Here is a 24,724-nt window from a genome sequence, read left to right as displayed (position 1 = left end):
TTAACACTATTCCATGTCTTAAAGTCTATTTCACGAGAAAATGTATTTTTATGCGTTGCGTCACGGAGGATGCCACGTGATATCACACACACTGTTTTCTGTTTTTGGCTGAGAACCCGACACGTGCTACAAATTGCCACATATGCATAAAACTTCCATATTTGTAATCAGAACTTTACGTCACGTAATACTTTCTAGATCGCAGGTGATCATCAAGTTAGTTTTCATTGATCTTTAAGAGAGAAGTCAGAGGATGGCAGATGTCCTATTGGATGACACTTTCTTACCTCGGATGCATGAAGAGCTGCACAAGCGTCGACTTCTCATCATCCAGATTCATAACTGAGACGAGGTAACATTTTATAACCTCCCACGACTGTTTCCGGTAGAACGACTCAGTGGAGCTTGACTTGAGAGCGTTCAGGGCAGTCTCGATCGCCTAGAAGACACAGAAATAATCTCAATATATTTGAACAGCATTTGCAAAGAAAGATGTTAATATTTTTCTAGCAGCTGTCCTAGAGAGTCCCTCCACAGAACCCCAGATCTAACTGAGCTGAGCCCTGGCTTCCTCTCATTCTTCATGAGGGAGCAAGGCTTAAGCAGACGGGTCTCCAGGTCAACATTGAGCAGATTCTAGTAGCCTATTCTGTGGAGATGATGGCGGCAGTGCGCAGTCAGGGCCAGGACTTCCATCTCCTAGTCTGGTTGCCATTGCCTAGCTGACAAGCCAAGACTACCTGGTTTTGCTTTTGGAGTTTTCTCTCTAGACTGGTTGTCTACTAGTATCGGGGCTAACGCTGGTCTTCCCCACAGAATCGGTTCTAAATGACTTTATTCCGTAAAACTTCTTGCTGTGAAATCTTCCATTACCTTCTCCACAGGAAGTGAGATCGGTGTCTTGCAATCCTGGAAGTATATCGTCACACAAGGCCCGACAGTTTCCCGATCGTTGAAATTCAGCTTCTGAGGTTCACGTAGCATCTTCCGATTTCCTCCGCCGAATTTGCCAAGGACTCGGAATGCTACATGAGCAATGCTGTCAGAGGGATTACGTAGGGTGCGCCACAGGGCCTGCATCAGCTCAGCCCTGACCGGTTGGATGTGGTCGTAGAGGAAGTCAGGCTGCAGGTTGTCCACACAGAGTTCTAGAGTACGCAGGCCCTGGAAAGAAAAGTTTTTTGAAATGTTGAGAGCTGCACACTCTTACTAGTTTTGACAATATTTGTAGGAGCATACCTGACCACTTTACAGTACCTGACGAACAAGTGTCTGTGAACCATTGAGGGCCGAGACCAGAGGGTCCATCAGCATGGGTAGGTAGGGCAGCAGGGAGCTCAGCCTGACAATGAGACACAGCTCTAACACTTACCTGGCTAACAAGTGTCTGTGAACCATTGAGGGCCGAGACTAGAGGGTCTATCAACATGGGTAGGTAGGGCAGCAGGGAGCTCAGCCTGACAATGAGACACAGCTCTAACACTTACCTGGCTAACAAGTGTCTGTGAACCATTGAGGGCCGAGACCAGAGGGTCCATCAGCATGGGTAGGTAGGGCAGCAGGGAGCTCAGCCTGACAATGAGACACAGCTCTAACACTTACCTGGCTAACAAGTGTCTGTGAACCATTAAGGGCTGAGACCAGAGGGTCCATCAACATGGGTAGGTAGGGCAGCAGGGAGCTCAGCCTGACTGGCACAGTCAGACACAGCTCCACAAATAGATCCTTCATGTGCTGCTTGTGGAGGCCGCTCTGGAGATTGTTTAAACCTAAAAGCAACAGGAAAATGGGGAGAGTTGTTTTTGTCTCCATGTGTATGACAGCGCATTCACGAAAGTCTGAATATAGCTTGCGAAAGTTTACTGGTTAACATAATGGGCCCACTTTTCTGATAAACGCAAAGTTGTTGTTTAGATTTACCTTGAAGTAGATTTGGCAACAAAGGCAGAAACTCCTGATACAACTGATCATGACTTCCCCCGCCGATCGAACGGAACAACGCACGGAGCAACAGGAAGTAATTGTACGGCTCCTTGGCGCTCAACGCCAGCTCCATCGAGCGGTTGACGATTGTATGTAAATGAGGCTTCAACATCTGCTCGTTGTCAGCAGCGAAGAGTGAGACTGAACCAAAGACCAGCTTGAACAGCTTCAGGTACAAATTCGAACGGTCGACGTTGGCTGAAAAAAATTATCATGGACTTGAAATATGTTGAGAATCAAGTGTTAAACACTGGGATGAAACGCCAGAATGTGTTTACAAACACTTGCTGGAAGCATTCATGTAACAACAGTAAACACTGTTGATTAAGATTAATTATCAATGACTTCACATCTGAGGAACGAGTCCAGGCCACAGGAGATGATGAAATAAACTCACAGCCCATTTCTTCCAGCCTCTTGAGGAGATACTCAACCAGGATTGTGGCAAATGTTGGTGAGGTCGTCGGGTTGGCCAGGAACGAGTTGGCCACGATCTGGAGGGCGTAGTTCTTGTGGATGCGGTCGACCATGTACTGAAAGGAAGATCATTCAAGTTAGGCCAACACAAGATGGTATTCAATGGTATCACCAAACCTTGAGAATGGCAAACCCTGTATGCTCTCTGACTCTTCTAAAGGAATACTAACATTGAAAGCAACCTTCTCTAACTTTCTGAAAGTTGGTTGCATATCCCAAGTGCAAAGTTTGATGCAACCGGTATGCATGAATACTCTTGTTTCATGGACCTATTTTTAGACATTGCCTTGTTCATTTCAACTTTAGCTGCTCACACTATGAAAGTTTGCTTACCTCAACAGTCGTCGAGAAGATCTCCTTGAAAGTAAGAGCATTCATCATTGTGAACTGAAATGAAACAATCAAAAACCTTACAAGTACATTAGAACCTCCCTTAGCGGACACCCCTCTATTAAGGACACCCTCTCTTAAAGAAACTAGTTATGGTCCCATATTGGTTGTCTCCATTCAATTTGACCTCCCTGATCAGGACACCTCTCTATTAAGGACAGCACAAGTCAGTCCCCAGCGTATCCTTAATAGAGAGGTTCTACAGTACATTCTTCTGACCAAGTTCTAGCCAAAATGGCAGTACCTATGCTCAACCGTTATGATAGATTGATAAAAACTAACTTAATCCAATTCAAGGATATTTATCAGTTTGGGTTTTAAAACTTAAATGATGCTTACCACGCCAGCGAAGTGTTCCAATACCTCCTTCTCTTCCTTGGTCCTGACAGTCTGAACACTGAAATGACAAATGGTATCAAAACATTCACATCATCAAAACTGACAAACATTCAGAAAGTTAGACCTGCCTAGAGTCTCATATTGACTGTGGGGAGAGCTCCATGTTGACTGTGGGGAGAGCTCCATGTTGACTGTGGGGAGAGCTCCATGTTGACTGTGGGGAGAGCTCCATGTTGACTGTGGGGAGAGCTCCATGTTGACTGTGGGGAGAGCTCCATGCTGACTGTTGGGAGAGCTCCATGTTGACTGTGGGGAGAGCTCCATGTTGACTGTGGGGAGAGCTCCATGTTGACTGTGTGGAGAGCTCCATGCTGACTGAGGGGAGAGCTCCATGTTGACTGTGGGGAGAGCTCCATGCTGACTGTTGGGAGAACTCCATGTTGACTGTGGGGAGAGCTCCATGTTGACTGTTGGGAGAGCTCCATGTTGACTGTGGGGAGAGCTCCATGCTGACTGAGGGGAGAGCTCCATGTTGACTGTGGGGTCAGAACCAGGGACCTCTTGACTCCAGCAGTGAGTCCAACCAAAGTACCACAGCAGCTCCCGTTGCTCTGCATGAGCCATCTCAACTTTCCCAATCATGATTACATAACTTGTCATGATATTGACACATTCCTGATGGTATAAGTTCAAATGATCACAATACTTACACCGCAGGTCGGACATAGGCCTGCCCAGAGGCAGTCGCGTTGATGGTATAGATGTCCAACGCCTGCAGAGCATACTTCACAAGTCTCACAAACACTAGCGTCTCCTTCGGGTTGAATTGTTTGTTCTGAACCAACGACGCATCGATGTTGGTCGACTTGCAGGACGCCGTACCCCAAGTTATCGTTTTCACACCGCACACGAGTGTCTTCACCAAGCTGCGGCAATCCGCAACAAAGTATGTGTTGGTCTGGGCGGGGAGGACACCGATCTTGCTCTGAGAGAAGACAAGGGGAGAAATGAAAGAGCTACATTGTGAGTGTCGCATTAAAAAAAGAAGATAATATTCTTATATACCGGTATTGCCCCTCCATGTCCGATGAAAGCACTTCATCACCCATGTTCTTCGTGCATCAGATGAAGGGATACAAACTCATGACCTCTCAGTCAGGAGGCTGGAACAGTAACCACTATGCCACTCCCTAGTACCACTGATGAGAAGGATAAACTTGCTCGCCAGGGAGGAGAGATACTTGGTAGTCTATGGGGACCAGATGACTTTGCAATCTGTGTCCCTTCATTACCTTGAGGGCCATATGCTGGTAGGAGTTCCACTCTGAGGTGGGGGGTAGTCAACCTAGCGCCTGACACCAGACACCTAACAACAGATGGTAGTTCCCAGTTCAATCCAAGAAAACTCTTAACAACAGCGACTAAAGACAAGTAGTTATTTCTTCTTGCTCTTACCTTTTCTTCCTTGTCCTTCTCAACGGTTGGGAAGACTGGAGGAGCTTTGCCATCCTCAGTCTTGATAAGAGGAGTGGTCGGAGGCTGACCAGAAGCTGCTGCAACCGCGGCTGCGATGGCTGGCGGTGTTGAGGAGCCGTTGGAGGTGTTACTGTCACCAGATTGTTTACTGAAGAGGAGGGGAATATTTCAAATATAGGTTAAGTTAGTCGTTTGGGGTTGTAGCTGATGACACTGGGGCCTGTGGTAGCCACAGCTAGTCACGTTGAGGTGGCATAAGAGCACTCACAGTCATCAGATCGTTTAAAGAGGAGGAGAGGGATATTGTCTTAAACTTGAATACGATCCTTAATTAGCAGTTCCCGCCCATTCTCGACCTCATGATCTCTTTGGAACCAGATACCCAAACCTCAACCAAAGAAGAAACATCCATCAACAAGCTCAAGCTTCCAGAACAGACACCGAAAACGCCCACCTACCACTTGGCCAATATGGCGGGCAGCTGCAGCTCGGCGATGGTCTTAAACTTGAGTACGAATACTTCCAGCATCCTGATGAGCAGTTCCCGTCCATTGCCATTCTCCTGGTCGCTCTTCGACCGGATGCACTCCACCAGATTCTGCAGCAGACGACATGACATGGTCTGGATACTGCTCGGCAACGACTCATCGTGGACGTTCTTGGCAAATAGGTTGACGGCCAATGAGAGATCGTTCAGGGGTAGGGCGGTGCGTACGTGGTGGACCAGGTCTGCAAGGGTACTGTATGCCAACGGTCTGAAGAATAGATGGAGGTGGTAGAGGTGAGAGTACAGATAGATCCACAGTAAAGAGATAGAGGCAGGGCATACTTAGTGGCCCAGGTTAGCAAGGGTACTGTACGCCAACGGCCTGAAGATAGAGGTGGTAGAGGTGAGAGTACAGATAGATCCACAGTAAAGAGGTAGAGGCAGGGCATACTTAGTGGCCCAGGTTAGCAAGGGTACTGTACGCCAACGGCCTGAAGAATAGATAAGAGGTGGTAGAGGTGAGAGTACAGATAGATCCACAGTAAAGAGATAGAGGCAGGGCATACTTAGTGGCCCAGGTTAGCAAGGGTGCTGTACGCCAACGGCCTGATGAATAGATGGAGGTGGTAGAGGTGAGAGTACAGATAGATCCACAGTAAAGAGATAGAGGCAGGGCATACTGAGTGGCCCAGGTCTGCAAGGGTACTGTATGCCAACGGCCTGAAGATAGAGGTGGTAGAGGTGAGAGTACAGATAGATCCACAGTAAAGAGGTAGAGGCAGGGCATACTTAGTGGCCCAGGTTAGTATGGGCCAAACTGCATGGTCATTAAAGACGGCCTTGTTGTTCTCATTGGTGTTGGAAAGCTCTTGAACATGTCAATATCTGATGAATATAGATATACCTTTCATATATTCATTGATTGCATTCTGACCAGAATATATCGAAATGGAGCCACGTTTTTGTATTTAAAACAGCAGAAAGAGGGTTAAGCATTATAATAGAACGAATGGCAATAAATACGACATTAGAAAGGCATCAGGCTTACCTGAGAGATTCATGAGTGGTCCATCCAGACCCGATCAGGATATTCTCATCAAACAATTTGTCCGTGTATGGCACAAATCCTGAAGATAAATGAAATGGCCAGGGCCATTGTGCTCACCTCATGTGGAGGAAAGATGGATAAAGAGCATGGTCTTGTGTCATGTAGTGTTAGGTTTGATGTAGGTCCAAGCAATTACAATTTCCCCAAAATGGCCAATTTACAGTACATTCGACCTCTGTGACCTTGAAAAGTAGGTCAAATCAAAGAAGACCCGGGTGACACATTGAATGGTTGTTAGAATTAGATGTACCTATGATATAAAATTGGTGCCAATCGGGCAAGTCATTACTAGGAATAATGGCATTTTGAAGAATTTAGGATTTGGCCCCCTCCCTGGAGGCCAAACGGCAAATCAGATCGCACCAAACTTCGGTACCTGAGATCACCTGACCAAGGGGTACATGTGTACTTAATTTGTGATCAATAGTCATTGCAGTTAAGAAACATGCCATAGTTACGGCCCGACGGCGAATTTACGCCATTTGACCTCTGTGACCTTGACAAGAAGGTCAAATTAAAAACCTGTGTGACATATACTGTATGGTGGTTAGATGTACCCATGATATCAAATTGGTGACAATCGGGCAAGAAGTTAAGGAATAATCACATTTTTAAGGTTTTTGGATTTTGCCCCCTGGTGGTCAAGTGGTGAATCATATTGGACCAAACTTCGGTCCCTGAGATCACCTGACTAAGGGGTAAATGTGTACCAAATTTGGTATCAATAGTCATTGCAGTTTAGAAACGAGCCATCGTTACATCCTAACGGCCAATTTACACCATTTGACCTCTGTGACCTTGAAAAGGAGGTCAAATCAAAAACCCGGAGGATATATGATGCACCTTTGCTAGAAGTACCTACCATATTTTTTTCAAAATTTCCCGACTACTATTAAGGGAGATATTGCATATTTTCACTTTTAACGTTTGGCCCCCTGGTGGCCAAACCATGAAACGAATCGGACCGAAACTTGGTCTCCCAGGTGTCATTACATAAGGGTACATGTGTACCAAGTTTCAACTCAATAGCTCTAACAGTTACGAAACGTGCCCTGCTAACGGACGACGGACGACGACGACGACGACGACGACGACGACGACGACGACGGATGACGGACGCCACGGTATGGGATAAGCTCACCTCTGCTAAGAGGTGAGCTAAAAATGAAATGGCCAGGGCCATTGTGCTCACCTCATGTGGAGGAAAGATGGATAAAGAGCATGGTATTGTGTCATGTAGTGTTAGGTTTGATGTAGGTCCAAGCAATTACAATTTCCCCAAAATGGCCAATTTACAGTACATTCGACCTCTGTGACCTTGAAAAGTAGGTCAAATCAAAGAAGACCCGGGTGACACATTGAATGGTTGTAAGAATTAGATGTACCTATGATATAAAATTGATGCCAATCGGGCAAGTAATACTAGGAATAATGGCATTTTGAAGAATTTAGGATTTGGCCCCCTCCCTGGAGGCCAAACGGCAAATCAGATCGCATTGTCATTGCAGATAAGAAACGTGCCATAGTTACGGCCTGACGGCCAATTTACGCCATTTGACCTCTGTGACCTTGACAAGAAGGTCAAATTAAAAACCTGTGTGACATATACTGTATGGTGGTTAGATGTACCCATGATATCAAATTGGTGGCAATCGGGCAAGAAGTTAAGGAATAATCACATTTTTAAGGTTTTTGGATTTTGCCCCCTGGTGGTCAAGTGGTGAATCATATTGGACCAAACTTCGGTCCCTGAGATTACCTGACTAAGGGGTAAATGTGTACCAAATTTGGGATCAATAGTCATTGCAGTTTAGAAACGTGCCATCGTTACATCCTAACGGCCAATTTACACCATTTGACCTCTGTGACCTTGAAAAGGAGGTCAAATCAAAAACCCGGAGGATATATGATGCACCTTTGCTAGAAGTACCTACCATATTTTTTTCAAAATTTCCCGACTACTATTAAGGGAGATATTGCATATTTTCACTTTTAACGTTTGGCCCCCTGGTGGCCAAACCATGAAACGAATCGGACCGAAACTTGGTCTCCAAGGTGTCATTACATAAGGGTACATGTGTACCAAGTTTCAACTCAATAGCTCTAACAGTTACGAAACGTGCCCTGCTAACGGACGACGGACGACGACGACGACGACGACGACGACGACGACGACGACGACGACGACGACGACGACGACGACGACGGACGACGGACGCCACGGTATGGGATAAGCTCACCTCTGCTAAGAGGTGAGCTAACAAGACATGTTTTATATCAGTAAACTGGTTGTTTACTTAAACCATTGAAAATGTGCTGTCTTTTCACAACCACAGGCGATAGAGTTTTTACGGATGTGGCGAGAATGCAAATACAAATACAAATACGAATGCAAATAACCCCACACCCCAAAATCATCAAAACTTTACTCCGTTAGATATTTTGTGAATATCATTACAGGCGACGGACAAATGTTTTTCATTCCATACCAACTCAACACAAGAAGATCTAGAAACCTATGTGGAGATCTGCGCCACACATATTGTGGCTTTAGCTGCTTCAGCCAGGTTGATCCTCCTGTAATACATAATGCACACAGACTGCCAAACATTTGTCGCTTGCCATTTTCCATTTTTCTAAAAATTATGTTATAACATGCTTTGTGCAGAATAAGCCAGTACCAATAACTCATTTTCAAGAAATTTACCCCACAGCCTCACTTTGACAGAGCGGATCACATTTTAGTGAAATAAAAAAACCACAAGGTGGTCATAATTATTACGTGCAATCAACTTAAAAATGGTTGATGGTTAACTGCCCCTTTAACCTTTAATTAGTCAAAGTATCACAGACTATGGATCAATGCATAATTCGATCATATCTGTTGTGATGGGGGTTATTAGGCAATGACAATTGCTCAAAGGTTGTTGACATATATGTCAGAGATAACTCATCAGTGCCTGGTATTTTCTGGAGACCAGCCTACATCAAATCTGGGAAGATTTTGACGGCAAAGTCAACACAGGGTGTTAAAAGCGAAAGGTTTTCTTAATTAAAACACAGAATTCATACACGTTGATAACAATAAAGCATCTGGCAGAGAAAAAGTTCATATTACTTGTCTATTCAACACTGTTCGGGTCCAAATTTCGCCATGATTCATGCCTACTAAACTTGGTCAAACCTTTTCAGAAGGCACCAGAGGTTTTGAAAGGCCTTCTGAACTACTGATATCAATAAGGAGTACTGATATGACAAAATCATCTATAGGCCTACATGTATGTTCAGACCGTTCTGGAGGTGGATTTCACCAGTTAAAACAACTGTCAGGTAAGCACTTCCACATTAAGACGGATGGGCTCCACATTTCTTCTAGGCCTTGTTGATGGTGGGATATTTTGCTTTCTGTGGCAGACAACAGATACAAGGAATCTCAGTGTTACTTCTCATTCGAAGGACTGTGAAGAGTTTTGAATTATAGTTCCTTGGAAGCCATGCTGGTTCATCCAGAAACACAATCTCGGGCTCTCCCCAGGATTGAACTGGGCCCTATATTGCGTGGAAACCAGCAGTGGCAACCAGCAGGCCTGGGTGTGAGGGTCAGATTAAATCTTATAGAAACTGATGATATTTCAAAAATCGCTGGCACTTTTAAAACAAGGATAGTAGTATTATTATTACATTGACTGACATTGCACATTCTATTTCAGTGCGATGGAGGATACCTGTACTCAGATGCCGGAGCATCCTTACTCGGAAACAAGAGAAAGCAGTGACGGCTTCCACCATATTGCAGTGACTGACATCCCAGCCGGGGAGGTCATCTTAAAGATCACCGGGTCCCAACGTCACACCTATCCAACCATGCATTCAATCCAAGTCAGTCAAGAAGAACACTTGGAAGTCCATCCACCCCTCAGACATACACAACACTCATGTGATCCAAACACTACCATTAGGTACAACAACAACAAACCATGGGAACTCGTCTCCATGAAGCCTATCAAGAATGGAGAGGACATCACATACTTTTACCCCATCACAGAGTATGACCTCTCTGACCTGTTTATCTGTTATTGTGGGGCGGCATCTTGCGTAGGGGAGATGAAGGGCTACCTCCACTTGTCCCCGGAGAAGAAGAAAGAGATAGAGCCTTTCATCTCACCAGTGATTCGCCAATGCAGAAACCAATCTGATTAATACACCAGTTCTGATATCAATGTAATATCAACCTTACCAGACTCTACATTGTCTATTTCATATTAAGAACAATCATTTGTTTCCAGGACAGAATAATCCCGTGACTTTGTTATCAACCAAAGATATATTCTAGATCGTCGGTGTATCAGAACATTCGTTAGATTCCTGGAGAGAATAATGCGGAGCCTCAGATATCAACCTCGTTGGTAGTTTACAATGCATAACCCTGGTGGTGGAAATCATCTTAACTTCAATGGAAGAAAGGAGTCAGAACTTACGATTTCTTAGATCCGTGGCCAGGATATGCTTGGCAGCAATGAGCAGCTCCTTACGTAGATGGGCTGCCTCTTGGGGACAAAGGGTTAACAATCCCAGCATGCCCTTCACCATCTGCGGCGCGTGCGTGTTGACGATTTCCTGGTAGATTCGGATGATGTATGCGAGGAAGGAGAGTGTCTTGATCTGCGCGGCAATGAAATCGACAAACACCTCCTTGTTAAAGGCGACATTTGCCCTGAAAATGAAAGACATGCTGACGTATAATTTCAGTGCCTCTGTTATTTATCTGTTAAAGTAACATGAAAAAACCTCATCTAAACCAAGACTTTTCTCATCATTGTAGGGCAAAGGTTGTCTTCATGGGATCTGCACCCCTTCTTAAAGCAATGGTTATCTTCATGGGATCTGGACCCCTTCTTAAAGCAATGGTTATCTTCATGGGATCTGGACCCCTTCTTAAAGCAATGGTTGTCTTCATGGGATCTGGACCCCTTCTTAAAGCAATGGTTGTCTTCATGGGTCTGGACCCCTTCTTAAAGCAGAGTATAGGTTTGGTTTGGGACAAAATTCAATTGACAAAGTTATTTGACGGCTGAAATGCTGGGAAATGAATTCTACATTTTATAAACTTTTTCATCCCGAGGGAGGATACCCCATCACTCCCCTCATTGAACAGCACCTGACAAACAGCAGCCCTCACCACGGAAAGTTCCATTTTGTATGGGGGGGGGGTTTGGTCTATCTTGTGACCACTATCAGCACATCCCGTCTCTTGTTTGACAAAATATGAGAGACTGGTAGGCCCCCAGGAAGCAAGGACGTACCTTTGTTGAGGAGTCGGCTGTAAGACTATCGTATTCATGATCAGAGGGATAAACTCAGCTACAATACTGTGGACGTTTTGTTTATAAAGTTGATACATGAGTACGACGATAATTGGGAGCTCGGCGAGGACTTTCAGAGACAGCACAGCCTTCGGAATGATGTTGTACTGGAGAGAAAGATTTCAGCAAATATTATAATAAGATATAATACAAGTATATGATGATATTCAAACCTCAAACAGCTGGGATCAGATGTTTTTTTTCGTACCCAACAACCATTTGATAAAACAAATCAACAGGGGGGAGCCAAAACTGGACTTGAATGTGAGTCGACCAATGACCACAGACACGCCAAATGTCCACAGATAAGTGTGACAACATACTGTGATTGGCTGACTATCCTGGTTCTTCTTCTCCGTGACGATGGTCGTGATGGTGAAGATATCCTGTAACATAACCTCAACATTGATATCAGCGATGTCCTTGACCTTGATCTGTGCACGTGGTTCAAAGATCTTGTTGAGGTGGTTTGGCAGTTCCTTGTAGATGTTCTTGACGAACTGCAGGAAGTGTTGGATCTGAATGGAAGAAATTCAAGTCACCCTTTTCAGAGAACCAACAGAGTTATCATGATCATGAACATTAGCTCTTTTGCCACAGGCCAGCAGTAGCAAAAGGGACACAGAGATTGATTAAGGGTAATGTCATCAAGCTTTCTGCTGCCCAGTCACCTCGCACAAAACATGGCTGCGCAGGTACACATCGTTTATCAATGTGAAAAGGTTTGTCAGTTCAGTTGAGTCGAAGTTGTCATCTGTCATCTGTCGACTGTTGAAGTGAGAGTGAGAATCGAAATGATCAGCAACCTTCGTGTTCCTACTTGTCATCACACTCCAAGAACAGTAATCCATTCCTCTAAATTCTGAATTATAAAATCTGAATTTCAGAACAGGGAAGGGATCTATTCATTTCTAGACAATGCCTCAAAATGTAATATGGTTTTTTTGTGCATCAGGTTTCTCTGCTGGAAACCTCTAAGCAGACTTCTACAAGAAACACTCACCTCAGGGTTCATCTGTGGACGGTAGAATTTATGGAGGTCGATGATGATCCTCAAACACACCAGCACGTTCTCTTCATTCTCGATCTAAAATGATCATTAGGAAATTGTCTACATCACATTTCATGAATGTTTCTAAAAATAAAATTCGAACAATTTTTCTTCTTCTGTGGATGACAAAATTCCCTTTTGGCTTTTCAAAGATGTGACTAGCAGTGACTACTGAGAGCATTCGTGTAATCACAGAGAGACAAGACTGGCCTTACCTCGAGGAGTTTGAACATCAGCGACAGGATCTGCTACTGAGAGCATTCATGTAATCACAGAGAGACAAGACTGACCTTACCTCGAGGAGTTTGAACATCAGCGACAGGATCTACTACTGAGAGCATTCATGTAATCACAGAGAGACAAGAGACCTTACCTCGAGGAGTTTGAACATCAGCGACAGGATCTACTACTGAGAGCATTCATGTAATCACAGAGAGACAAGAGACCTTACCTCGAGGAGTTTGAACATCAGCGACAGGATCTACTACTGAGAGCATTCATGTAATCACAGAGAGACAAGAGACCTTACCTCGAGGAGTTTGAACATCAGCGACAGGATCTACTACTGAGAGCATTCATGTAATCACAGAGAGACAAGACTGACCTTACCTCGAGGAGTTTGAACATCAGCGACAGGATCTACTACTGAGAGCATTCATGTAATCACAGAGAGACAAGACTGGCCTTACCTCGAGGAGTTTGAACATCAGCGACAGGATCTGCTTGACATATGGCTTCAGGTGTTCATTGGTGGGAATCCGGTGAACAATCTCCAAGAGAAGCTTTCGTAGTTGCTGCAATTAAAATATGAACATTAATTGAATTAGATAGAATATGACAGGTCATGTTGACCCCCAATTACAAGCTGGTTTCCACCCCTAAATCAAGTAAGTAACCTCAACCCAACCAAGGCAAGCATTTTCACTTTTTAGTAGAAACATTTGTGCCCTCGGCTTTAGTTTTAGATCAGGTTTGGAGACCCAAATTACGTGGACAAATTGCTTAGAGTCTCTAGATTTTATTCGGCACATCAACTTACTGTAACTTGACTGTTTTGTTCTGCTATGAACTGTGGCTCCCCCTCTTGGATGATCTTGAGAAAGACGCGGATCGCATCTTGGAGGAATTGTGGGTATTGCGGAGAAGAAACAATCGTCTACAACAGAAAAGAGAGTTTGTGACAACAGTAACGTTAGAAGGTTTGGTCGGGAAGAAAAGGATGGTTTTTCTCAACACAAAAGTTTCTGTGTTCCAAAGAGCAAACAGAAAGCGATCACTTGAAATGCTTGATATGGTCGGGTGTTGAACCCACAACTTCTCCATCATGAGACTGTGTCTACTACTGCACTATCGCTACCCATGTAAAGTTATGTACCTCTATCAATCTCATCTCAGGCATCATATCAACATGTTATGTATACTAGGCCAATTCCCAGTCATTCTGTTTAAGGATAACAGTGTGCAGCTGGTCACAACTTTATCCCGGGATCTTTAACTTGCCCTCATATTGACGGGCTTGGTACAGAGAATAAAACGATTGAGAAAACCCAGTAGGAGAGTGCTAGACCATTAGCATTCTCGGCCGACATTAAACCTACCTCAAAGTTTTCACTGAGCTCTTGGGCCGCCTTCAGCTTCTTCTCAATGACTGGAATGAAAAAGATCAGAATGAGGCATAGATTACAATCAGAATTGACAAGCACCAAGTACGCATCAACTATACAATACTTTGAATCCAAGCAGACACCCCTTTTGGTTTATATACTATGCAAGAAAATTAACAAATGAGGTGGACCCTGAAACCAATCGTGACATCATCGGCTGACACTGTTAGCTGTTTGTGGCAAAACATCTCTCGTGACGTCATGTGACGTCATTTGAAATTAACAACAGACAACATGACATTATCAGCTGTTGGTGTAGTCATCACGATGTTTGCACAACAGACCTTGGTGCACGCATCATTTATTCCATCTACAGAGGTTTATGAGAAGTCAGATGGTTTCATCACTGTTGGTTACTGTTACTCCAGGTGGAGAGTAAGTGCCCACTTAGAGTGGGATCAGAGTAAGTGCTCACCTAAAGTGGGATCAGAGTAGGTGCCCACCTAGAGTGGGATCAGAGTAAGTGCTCACTTAGAGTGGGATCAGAGTAAGTGCTCACCTAAAGTGGGATCAGAGTAGGTGCCCACCTAGAGTGGGATCAGAGTAAGTGCCCACTTAGAGTGGGATCAGAGTAAGTGCTCACCTAAAGTGGGATCAGAGTAAGTGCCCACCTATAGAGTGGGGTCGGAGTAAGTGCTCACCTAAAGTGGGGTCAGAGTAAGTGCCCACCTAGAGTGGGACCAGAGTAAGTGCTCACCTAGAGTGGGATCAGAGTAAGTGCCCACCTAGAGTGGGATCAGAGTAAGTGCCCACCTAGAGTGGGATCAGAGTAAGTGCCCACCTAGAGTGGGATCAGAGTAAGTGCCCACCTAGAGTGGGATCAGAGTAAGTGCTCACCTAAAGTGGGGTCAGAGTAAGTGCCCACCTAGAGTGGGACCAGAGTAAGTGCTCACCTAGAGTGGGACCAGAGTAAGTGCTCACCTAAAGTGGGGTCAGAGTAAGTGCTCACCTAGAGTGGGACCAGAGTAAGTGCTCACCTAGAGTGGGACCAGAGTAAGTGCTCACCTAGAGTGGGATCAGCAATCAGAGCCACATATGATTTAAATGTATTCATCTGGCTGGTTGCCGTGGCAACCTCCTGTGGGCTCATGGGTGGCACCATCTTCGGTGTTGTTACTAAGGACATCTTGGATGTTGGTTAAGGTTGCACACTTGTCACCTGGTGGTGTGGACATAATAAAGAAAAAGTGTTCAAACAAACATTTGACAGCAAATAACTATTATAAAGTTGTTAAACCCTTTTGAGAGCAAGTTTTTGTGAATAATTATACTGTCGTGAGCGAGTTTTTGCCATTTTACCTTAAATCTTGTATATCTTACTATCCTTGAAATCGACAGAATAAACATCACTCCCCGATTCCTTACCATCAAAGTCATCATCAGAATCATCCACAGCGAATAAACCGGCATAAGTTTGTACACTTCAAATTCCTTGTAAAATGATGTAAAATTCCAGCACTGGTCGACACTATGTTTACTTCCGGATATTTAAATTTACTAAAAGTACGCAAAAACTCTCTCCATAAACTCTGCCCACTGAAGCTTGCACAAAAACCTGCACGGAATCAACTACTAGTGACATCTCGTGATCTTCGAAAGAATATTTATACCGTTCACAGCCATAAGCCAATCAGAGCAGCCGTTACAAAATAGGTTCGGCATAAACTAACAATTATTTTTATGGGGCCTTAACCCTTTCAGCTCGAGTCTCGATTGGAGTCGAGACGAGTTTGAACCTTTTGATGGACGAGTCTCGACTCCAGGCGAGAGAGCCTCCCTCCCTCTAAAAGATCGTCGATGCTTCGTTTCAGTGTATATTCCGCCAATTAAACACACCCGCTGGGGAATCCCCACATTCCAGGGAATACCTTTTCTATTCATAGCAACTCTGTTGCGCAATCCTGAAACTGGCAAAACGTGGTTGATTTGCTTCGAATTTTCTTGCATTTTGAGACGCCATTTATACCAAAATGGCGAAATTGAAGACAGTTGATGATGTGGTTGATGAACTTATGGCAGACTCTGAATCAGACGATGGTGATTTGCCGAGTGATTTGGAGGATTATTCTGACGAAGGTGACACTGTAGATCGTGTAGATTCAAAGCATGGCTCGCCTGTACATATGCATGCTGCTGTAGGGGGTGGGACAGAGGACGAACTGTCTTCGTACCACACTGATTCTGAGCACACTCAGGCTGAAGATAGTGACTACTCACCAAGTGAAGGAGAAAGAGCTGATATGATGGACATGAGTCTAGCAGATGATGAGTCTGATCCTTCAGATGATTTTGATATGAGTGGAAGTGCACCAGCTTCCCCAAGCCCATCACCAACTCCGTCTCCTCCACGTGGTCGAGGACGCGTTCGTACACGTGGGGGACGTGGTCGTGCCCGTAATCCTGTCAGAGCTCCAGTGCCTTTGTTACCAGCCCAGCCACAGGCACCACCCCCAGCCCCTGCTGTGCCTGCTCCAGGGCCACCCTTGCCCCAGAGAGGAGGTGGTGGCAGGAGAGGACGAGGACGTGGGAGGGGACGTGGACAGCAACCGGCTGCCCCCCAACAGGCTGCAGGCCCTGTATGGCAAGATGATAATGGGGAAGTTCCAAATTGGCTTCCAAATTTGCAGAATCAACACCCAGCAGAGCCTGTGATGGATTGTACAGACTTCACCCCTGTGGACTTCTTTCTTGTGGCATTCCCAGAACAAGCTATCCAACTTATGTGCGATGAAACCAATCGTTATTATTCGCAATGGTACGAGAAAACAGAGGCTGCTGCCTTGAGGACAGGAATAAGACATTCTGGGGATGAAACTACGAAGAAGCAGTGGAAGGATGTTGATCTAGGGGAGATGAAAGCTTTCATTGCGATTCTTCTTATCATGGGCAACAATCTAAGGCCCACATACAAGGCATACTGGTCGACTGACTGGCTAACTCACATGGAGGGATTTAGAAAAGTGATGTCAAGAGACAGGTTCCTTCTAGTTCTAAGATTTCTGCATGTAGCAGACAACACTGGGGCTGTTCCTAGGGGGCAGCAAGGATTTGATCGCTGCTTCAAGATAAGGCAGTTCGCAAATGTGTTGGTTGACTCATGGAAGAGGATTGTCAATCCGGATAAGCATGTATCCGTCGATGAATGCATGGTTGCATTCAAAGGTCGTGTTGCAATGAGACAATATATGCCCAAAAAGCCAACAAAGTGGGGCATGAAGGCCTGGGTGCTGGCAGGCTCAAAGACAGGGTTCGTTTTTGACTGGAAGCTGTACAGTGGAAAGGAGGGAGACAACGTAGAGAGGAATCTTGGGCGCAAAGTTGTCCTAGATCTTACAGATATGTTACCACCTGGACATGAGGTATATTTCGATAACTATTTCAACAGCTATGAGCTACTCCAGGTCCTTGAAGGGAGAGGATTAGGTGGTTGTGGTACACTGCGTTCAAACAGGACTGCAAACCCTGCTGAAATCAAGATGTTCACAACAAAGCTGTCTGCAGCTAGGCTGCAGGCAATGTCACCGATTCTCAAACGCTGTGGCAATATTCTTGCATTGGGCTGGTATGACAAAAGACCAGTTAGTGTAATGAGCAATATTCACACTGCAGAGATGATGAACAAGAGAGTCAGAGATGCAAATACCCCAGGTGGCCACAGGAACATTCGAAAGCCTATGGCAGTTGACCAGTACAATAAATACATGGGAGGAGTGGACTCATCTGATCAGCTCAATTCCTACAATCGCATGGTGAGGAAATCTCTCAAATGGTGGAAAAAAGTTCTCTTGCATCTGCTGGTCACTGCTGTTTCTAATGCATATGTCATGTACAGGATGGTGGTGCCAAAGGAGCAGCAGAAACAAGGATACGAATTCAGAATTGAGGTTGCCAAGGAACTGGTCGTTGGATATGAACGTCGTCCTTCTGTACCGGGCCGTCCAAGTGTGAATCCTGCTCCATTCAGGCTGACAGAGAGACACTTCATTGAGAAAGGAGATGGGAAAAAACCTGATTGTGTTGCATGCTGCCTAAGGAGAAACAACAAGTACGTACGAAGGAAGCAGACAGTGTACCGTTGCAAAAACTGCGTTCCCAAGGTTGCCCTCTGCATCATCCCTTGTTTCGAACTGTATCACACCCAGAAGGACTACAAGGCTAAATATGAGGAGTATCTGAGGGCACAAGACCAAAACTAAGACTCTGACTGCAATAGAAAAGACAAGAACAAAGACATGTTAGGTAGAACAAAGTTTTATTGAAGGTTTGTTCCTGCGCGGACTGAAGACGAAAATTTTAGAATTTCACCTCAAATGGGACTCTTTGTCAAGGGTCCCATGTTGCTTTCTGGGGGTCAATAATGAAGACCTGACTAGTCCAGGGCATGCACTTGTTTATTTTTACATTTGTACAATCATTTCTGTGGTTATATTTCATAGGGAAGCATTTATACCTTGGGATCTACAATTTTGTCATTTTCAGGTTTTTCGAAAAAAAGTTGCGAGTTTTCAGGGACCTTCTATATACCCCCTAAAATTTTTTGGGGGTGATCTACCCCCTGGAAAGCTACATATTCTGAAAGATTAGGTAAAATGCTAAAAAAAACTCAATTGGTATTAGGCAATTGCTTGAATGCTTCCCACTGTAAATAGTGTTTGAAATTTTCATGTCGTTCATTTTTCTGGTACCTAAAAAATATCCAGTCCACAGTGACCATCAAACTGAAAAATATTCAGAGCTGAAAGGGTTAAGCTGCCTGTGAAAATGTGCCTGCATAATGACCAAAATTTATGGTTAAAATTTACAATCCCCGATCTGAAATGACGTAGTTTGATCACATTTAACTATAAATCCATTGAACAGTGGTGCTTGGTTAGTCAACCGATGACCTTTTTTTGGGGTGTGATCGGGGATTGTAAACTCGTTCCAAATTTATTTTACTTATCTTACTATTTTTTTATTTATTCGCATACTCGACGGCCTACAGGTATGAGGTTGAGACTATATTCAGAGAGGCGCTGTAGGCCTATAGTGTTTAATATTATACAAGTTCAGAGCATGCACAGTCAGGCAAAAACTCCAAATGGACATAACACTGTGCTGTAAATCCTCGACAAGAACACTGTACTAACATAAAGCATGTAAGATGTGCATAGCATGCAGCCTTATGCAGTTATGTGCATATGATGATGGATACACATGGCCATGGAATGGATGTACATTGATTCAAAATGCAAGCAGAACAAAATTGGCAAAAATATTGAAACAAAATCCTCAAAATCATTAAGACGGTGCAAGCTACGATATAAATGCAATGCATCATGTATTCTAAGATATTTTTGTTTTCCTAATACCGATCAAATACTAACCTGGAGTAAAGGAATGTGCTACATTTTGGATGATCTTATTGACAAAAACATCCCCAAAATTTGAGAAATTCACCGGAACTAGCGCGCGCCCTCTAGGAAACGACGTACATACCACCAATAGTGGGGTCTTAAATTGCATGGTGGGTTGGAATCATAAAAATCTTTAGCGCGAAATTCAAATGACTCATTCATGGACTGAGATGGTAGCCGGTCGTTTCGCTCCATGACCTTTTCGCCCCCGATCGTTTCGCTCCAAATCGTAGTCGTTTCGCTCTAAATCGTTTTCGTTTCATCATCATCATCATCATCATCACCATCATCATCTCCTTGGGACTCAGGGATGGTTTTGCGAGGCAAGGGGGTTAAAGGAGAAAGCCCGGGTACCAAATAGACTTCTACTATAGGTGGCACTACACAGTGGGGACGGGGTCCGTTTTGTTCCCCTCCCAGGGAAATGTAGGGAAACGCAGGCCGTTTCCATGTAATGGGTCTTTGACGCCTTGGTCTTAGTTTCCATGTGCAGAGGGATCTTTGGCGATTTTATGAGCCCAGAATCAGTGCCATTTGAAGCGGGTCTCAATCGCCAGTTTTTCCTCAATATGTAACCATACCTTCCATCTGCCACGCGAGGTTGGGCGTAGTTGTGCGAGTGTCAATTACGCTCGTCCAAATTCAAGGCCATGTAGCGAAAAAATAGCCGAGATGACCCAATGTTTTCACATTAAATAAAGAAACTAGACGCATTTGTCTATCTGCCGGTGGTAATGGCATTCTTAAATAATTCATTTTGAACCGATTGAGGCCCGATTGAAGATCGCACATCATGCCATTTTTTGGTCAATTATTTATCATTTTCAGGAGCCAAGTGGTGTCAAAAGTGGCACCACCTATCGGTGAACTTATGAATTAAATGCAATGAAAATGCTGCTGACTTCTTCTCTGGATTCATATGAACCCAGAAACGTATGCATTATGGTGCCTATGATGTATGATATGGTTCTATCTGGCCATTCCCGCCAAAGCTTAGAGAATCCTTCGCTCCCCGGACATTCTATCCAGGGACATTTTAAACTTCTACACCGTCACCGCAAGAAGTGTCTGTTGCACACCAGAAACAACCAACTCGGAATTCAGCTCTTGGATGTTTATTTCATTAAAGAAACTACATGATATTTACAGCATGCATAGTCAAGGTCAGAGTGACTGACAGCCTCTATACAAATGTAGTTGTAGATGGCGTAAGTGGAAATAGTTGAGATTGTCTGATGCAGCTCAGAACCGCCCGCTCAAAGGAGTAGGTGGCTAATCAACAGCGTTCCATACTGTCAGCTGCCCAGTCACCACCTTCCACAACACAGTCATAGTTTCATCACCAAATTCTACTCATGAAACAGGAGAAGAACAAATAAATTGAAGGGATAATCCGCTTACTCCTTTAATATTATGTACAGCAACTGACAACACAGTGATGAAGTCAGCAGTAGTTCTTGCTTCCCTTCTAACAAATCTACTATTAAACTATATACAAACGTAGGCAGTGGATAGCTCTACAGCTCACCAAATATATTATATGACAAATACATGTACGTATATCATATAATTTAATGCAAATATAGTATACGATTTATAGGCAAAATAGTTCAGGGTCTTTAAGACGTGAAACGGCAAATGTTTGGTCACCCATTAAGTTTGATCTCATTGTCATTACATGTAAGGCCTGTTTACAATCTATCGTCATCTTCTTTCAAATCGATATACATGTAGTTGTGACAACTGGACCTAACGACGTTTCTCCTGCCGAACAAATGCCGGCCGATCAAACACAAAAAAATCACCAACAGTCTTTCACCTTTACATATCGCCACGTTTCTTTTATTGTATTGTGGGAGTCTTGTAATGCAACATTTAGAGTATTGAGATCTTATAGTTTTGAACGTAGAGTATTAGTTAATAGTTTATTAGTAATAGGGGCCTAGTCTTATATCACATATAAGTTGAGTCTCAACCCTCATCTAACCCTTCTTGGCTTTTGTTATATATGGAGGCTATTGTGTGTTGGGTTGGCTCTGGCCTGCTGTTATGTCATGTACATAGCCCCTTCCAAGGGAGAGGGTAGACCAAACCCAGACACGAGACGAGTAACACACCAACGTTGAAGACCCTGATTATATACTTAGAAGGAAGACAAGTTCTGCCACCAAGTTGTGCATCACCAAGTTGCAGCGCCTGAAACCAATGTGGGTAAGTTGCCACAGTATTCGCAATTCTTTAAAGTAATATTGGTACAATCTATAGGTCGGCTGGGGTAAAGACGAAATTATTTACAAATCTTGGTTAATTAAAGCACCAGTTTCGATGGGCGATGCTTATATATACCTAGGGTATGCCACAAAAATGAAGCCTGCATAGTATTAGAGATATCAAAGAGCGAAATCATGGCGACCATCTTGAAATCCAAGATGGCGGACATTTTACGAAATTTTCAATGGGTCAATTGGATTCATCGTACCCGAAAACCTGGGGTATGCTACAAACATGAAGCCTATATCTGCCATAGTATTAGAGACATTAAAAAAAACGTAATTATGGCGGCCATCTTGAAATCCAAGATGGCGGACATTTTACGGAATTTTCAGTGGGTCAACTGGATTCGTCACACCCAAAAACCTAGGGTATGCCACAAAAATCAAGTCTGTATCACCCATAGTATTTGAGATATTCAAGAAAAACGCAAATCATGGCGGCCATCTTGAAATCCAATATGGTGGCTATTTTATGAAAATTCGTTGGTTCCATTCGATTCGTCATACCTGAAAACCTAGGGTAAGACATGAAATTATACCTCTACCTGCAATAGTGTCAGAGATATTCAGGGAGAAAGCCCAAAATATGGCGGCCATTTTGAAATTCAAGATGGCTGCCACTAGGGGCGTTTCACGTTGGGGTCTTAATCGATTAGTGATCCTTGGGCTTACCAGTTAAAACGTCCCCACTCCAAAACGTCCCCTTACCAAAACGTCCCCGGGTACGGGAAAACGTCCTCGACCAAAACGTCCCCTATCCAAAAACGTGCCCGCCTTCATTAACAATGGTTAAGGCGTATGCCTGTATGGCAAGTGTACTGGATAGCTGGATAGTACTATAAAATAGGGGAAGGGAGTACACTCACTTATTGTGCGTAAGCACTTGGAAATAGGGTTCGGATAAAGAAGGAATCAACGAAGTGTGTAAATTCTAAATGCTATCTGACTACTTTATTGAACAAGGAAGTTACATGGGTCACGTGGACCTGGGAATAATAATGAGATGGCGGGAAGGATCTAAGCTAATCAGAACGAAGTATCAGGATGGGCGGTCCCAGACAACGTGATACTAGGAAGAAGGCATGACTATACGTGACTAAAGTTACTATCAATGCAGGCTGTCCGCGACACTTATGTAATAATCCTCAGGATGGGCGCAACTTAAAAGCGAACAACTCAAGAAATAGCCTACTTTGATTTCTCTTTATTATTAAGCAACAAACATAGGTATGCCTATGACTATTTACAAGATGTACAATTAGTATTTACAAGTATTTACAAGTATTCAAAATGAATTTAAAATGAATTACGAACAAACGTGTATTTACAAGTTTTTAAAATCATGTGAAAATGTAATTAAAACTTAAAATCAAGTGCTACATGCAATATTATCCAGATCTAATTCAAACAATTGTCCGAAATTGATACACACACTAAAGTCTACTACAATAATTCAACGTCACGAATGTCTATTCGATGTTTGGCGCAACAACGTGCGAACACCACGTGCGCAGGAGAGCGAGTGCCGACTTGGTCCCGTTGTTGAAATCGTTCCATGCGGCGGCGATCTTTGCTTGGTTGCTTCGATACTGCTTTCGTTGCCTCAGTTTGAGCTTCTTATCGGACACGAGTCGCACCTGCATGTTCACCAGATTGGCCTGTTCCACCAGAAGTCGCACCATCAGGTAGAAGGACAGGTTTCCCCGACTGGCGTGGCGATTGAGGGCTCCATGCCACCCCTCAACGTCGTTTTTGGTCCTGACGGGCTGCATGAAGACGCTCCAGGTAGCTGGCTTCAGCAGGTGGCAATCGATCCACTGGTGGCGAATGTACGTGGTAAAGGCATTGCAATGAGTCGGTCGTTGCTTTCTGTTCTGTAATGATCGTCTTGCACTCTGACTCATAACAGAACTTCATGAAGTAGCCAGTTGATTTCATACTCAGGATGAATTGAAGCAATGGACTGCCCCGGGAGTGCAGGGCATGACAGAAGAACTTTTGAGCAATATTCTATACCTCAGGCGACTGTAATCATATATATGTCAATAAAGTTGGATTTTTTGTTACCCTCCAACACTGCATAAAATGGTTCATGTGCTCACCTGGATTCCAACAGTGAAGGGTCATTATTTGACATGTGACGTCAAGAAGTAGAGGTGATCAAAGTTTGCCATCAGTGGCCAATTGATGATTTTCATGGATAGAGAGGGCTTTCCTCAAGTCTGAATGCCAGACATGTACGCCTAAGAACCATATTAGACCAAAAATTTGCTAGGGTAGGAGATCTTTCCTATTTGTGCATAGTTTCAAGTCAAAGGCCCCACTCAGTGGTTACAAAAATTTCAACTACAGTTTTCATTGTAAATTCAGAAAAATTTCTATGGCCAGCAAAGTGGTTCCCTTTCTGGACAGTGATTGAAAGTGTTACCAGATCTAGGAATGTAGAGCTTGGGGGGTTAAGGGCCTAGCTTTATTTATTTGGGGTATTTTTAGATTGGTTCCTTACAGGGTAATTCAGTAATAGGTCTATTTCCTTTGTGATTCTAATATTGGGTGTAGGCCTATGTGGGTTCTCCCTGCGTGGGTTCTGGGCCATTTGACCAGTTCATGTCCGTGTGAGAGGTTTAAAATATACAGTGAGTACTTAGTTAACTGGTGCTGGTCTAAAATTTTCTAAGTCCATAATAGGTCATTATAATATGCATTTTAGGCCCAGA

At 43.9% G+C, this 24,724-nt stretch overlaps 3 protein-coding genes across 7 annotated transcripts in view; 1 reads left to right on the top strand and 2 right to left on the bottom strand.

Moving 5' to 3' along the window:
* LOC135500597 (transformation/transcription domain-associated protein-like) overlaps positions 1–19,790 on the bottom strand; it is a 44,925-nt gene extending 25,135 nt beyond the window's left edge. For 4 of the 5 annotated variants that reach the window (XM_064792146.1, XM_064792148.1, XM_064792147.1 and 1 more), the window contains exons 1-20: positions 19,705–19,790; positions 15,344–15,497; positions 14,273–14,322; positions 13,714–13,830; positions 13,364–13,468; positions 12,627–12,710; positions 11,947–12,141; positions 11,564–11,730; positions 10,739–10,974; positions 6,201–6,279; positions 5,124–5,420; positions 4,645–4,813; positions 3,900–4,174; positions 3,190–3,247; positions 2,794–2,847; positions 2,381–2,516; positions 1,921–2,181; positions 1,603–1,769; positions 874–1,164; positions 288–439 (exon numbers count right to left, since the gene is read on the bottom strand). In XM_064792146.1, the coding sequence (XP_064648216.1) occupies positions 288–439; positions 874–1,164; positions 1,603–1,769; positions 1,921–2,181; positions 2,381–2,516; positions 2,794–2,847; positions 3,190–3,247; positions 3,900–4,174; positions 4,645–4,813; positions 5,124–5,420; positions 6,201–6,279; positions 10,739–10,974; positions 11,564–11,730; positions 11,947–12,141; positions 12,627–12,710; positions 13,364–13,468; positions 13,714–13,830; positions 14,273–14,322; positions 15,344–15,464 (3,014 nt within the window). In that variant the 5' untranslated portion in view covers positions 15,465–15,497; positions 19,705–19,790. Of the gene's footprint in view, positions 1–287; positions 440–873; positions 1,165–1,602; positions 1,770–1,920; positions 2,182–2,380; positions 2,517–2,793; positions 2,848–3,189; positions 3,248–3,899; positions 4,175–4,644; positions 4,814–5,123; positions 5,421–6,200; positions 6,280–10,738; positions 10,975–11,563; positions 11,731–11,946; positions 12,142–12,626; positions 12,711–12,889; positions 12,918–13,363; positions 13,469–13,713; positions 13,831–14,272; positions 14,323–15,343; positions 15,498–19,704 lie in introns of those variants that run through there. The other variant, XM_064792150.1, reaches the window with a different exon arrangement.
* Positions 16,213–19,162, top strand: LOC135500520 (piggyBac transposable element-derived protein 4-like). Its single transcript, XM_064792042.1, has one exon. The coding sequence runs from the start codon at positions 16,309–16,311 to the stop codon at positions 18,532–18,534; it is 2,226 nt and encodes a 741-aa protein (XP_064648112.1). The 5' UTR covers positions 16,213–16,308; the 3' UTR covers positions 18,535–19,162.
* A 3,686-nt stretch (positions 19,791–23,476) lies between the features above and the next one.
* LOC135500187 (uncharacterized) lies at positions 23,477–23,911 on the bottom strand. The gene has a single exon (XM_064791433.1). The coding sequence runs from the start codon at positions 23,909–23,911 to the stop codon at positions 23,477–23,479; it is 435 nt and encodes a 144-aa protein (XP_064647503.1).
* Positions 23,912–24,724: the final 813 nt, after the last annotated feature.

Source organism: Lineus longissimus, chromosome 16 (assembly GCF_910592395.1).
Source record: "Lineus longissimus chromosome 16, tnLinLong1.2, whole genome shotgun sequence".
In the NCBI taxonomy this organism is placed as follows: domain Eukaryota; kingdom Metazoa; phylum Nemertea; class Pilidiophora; order Heteronemertea; family Lineidae; genus Lineus; species Lineus longissimus.
Note: the sequence above shows the minus strand (reverse complement) of the source record. Positions and strands in the feature narration are given on the sequence as shown.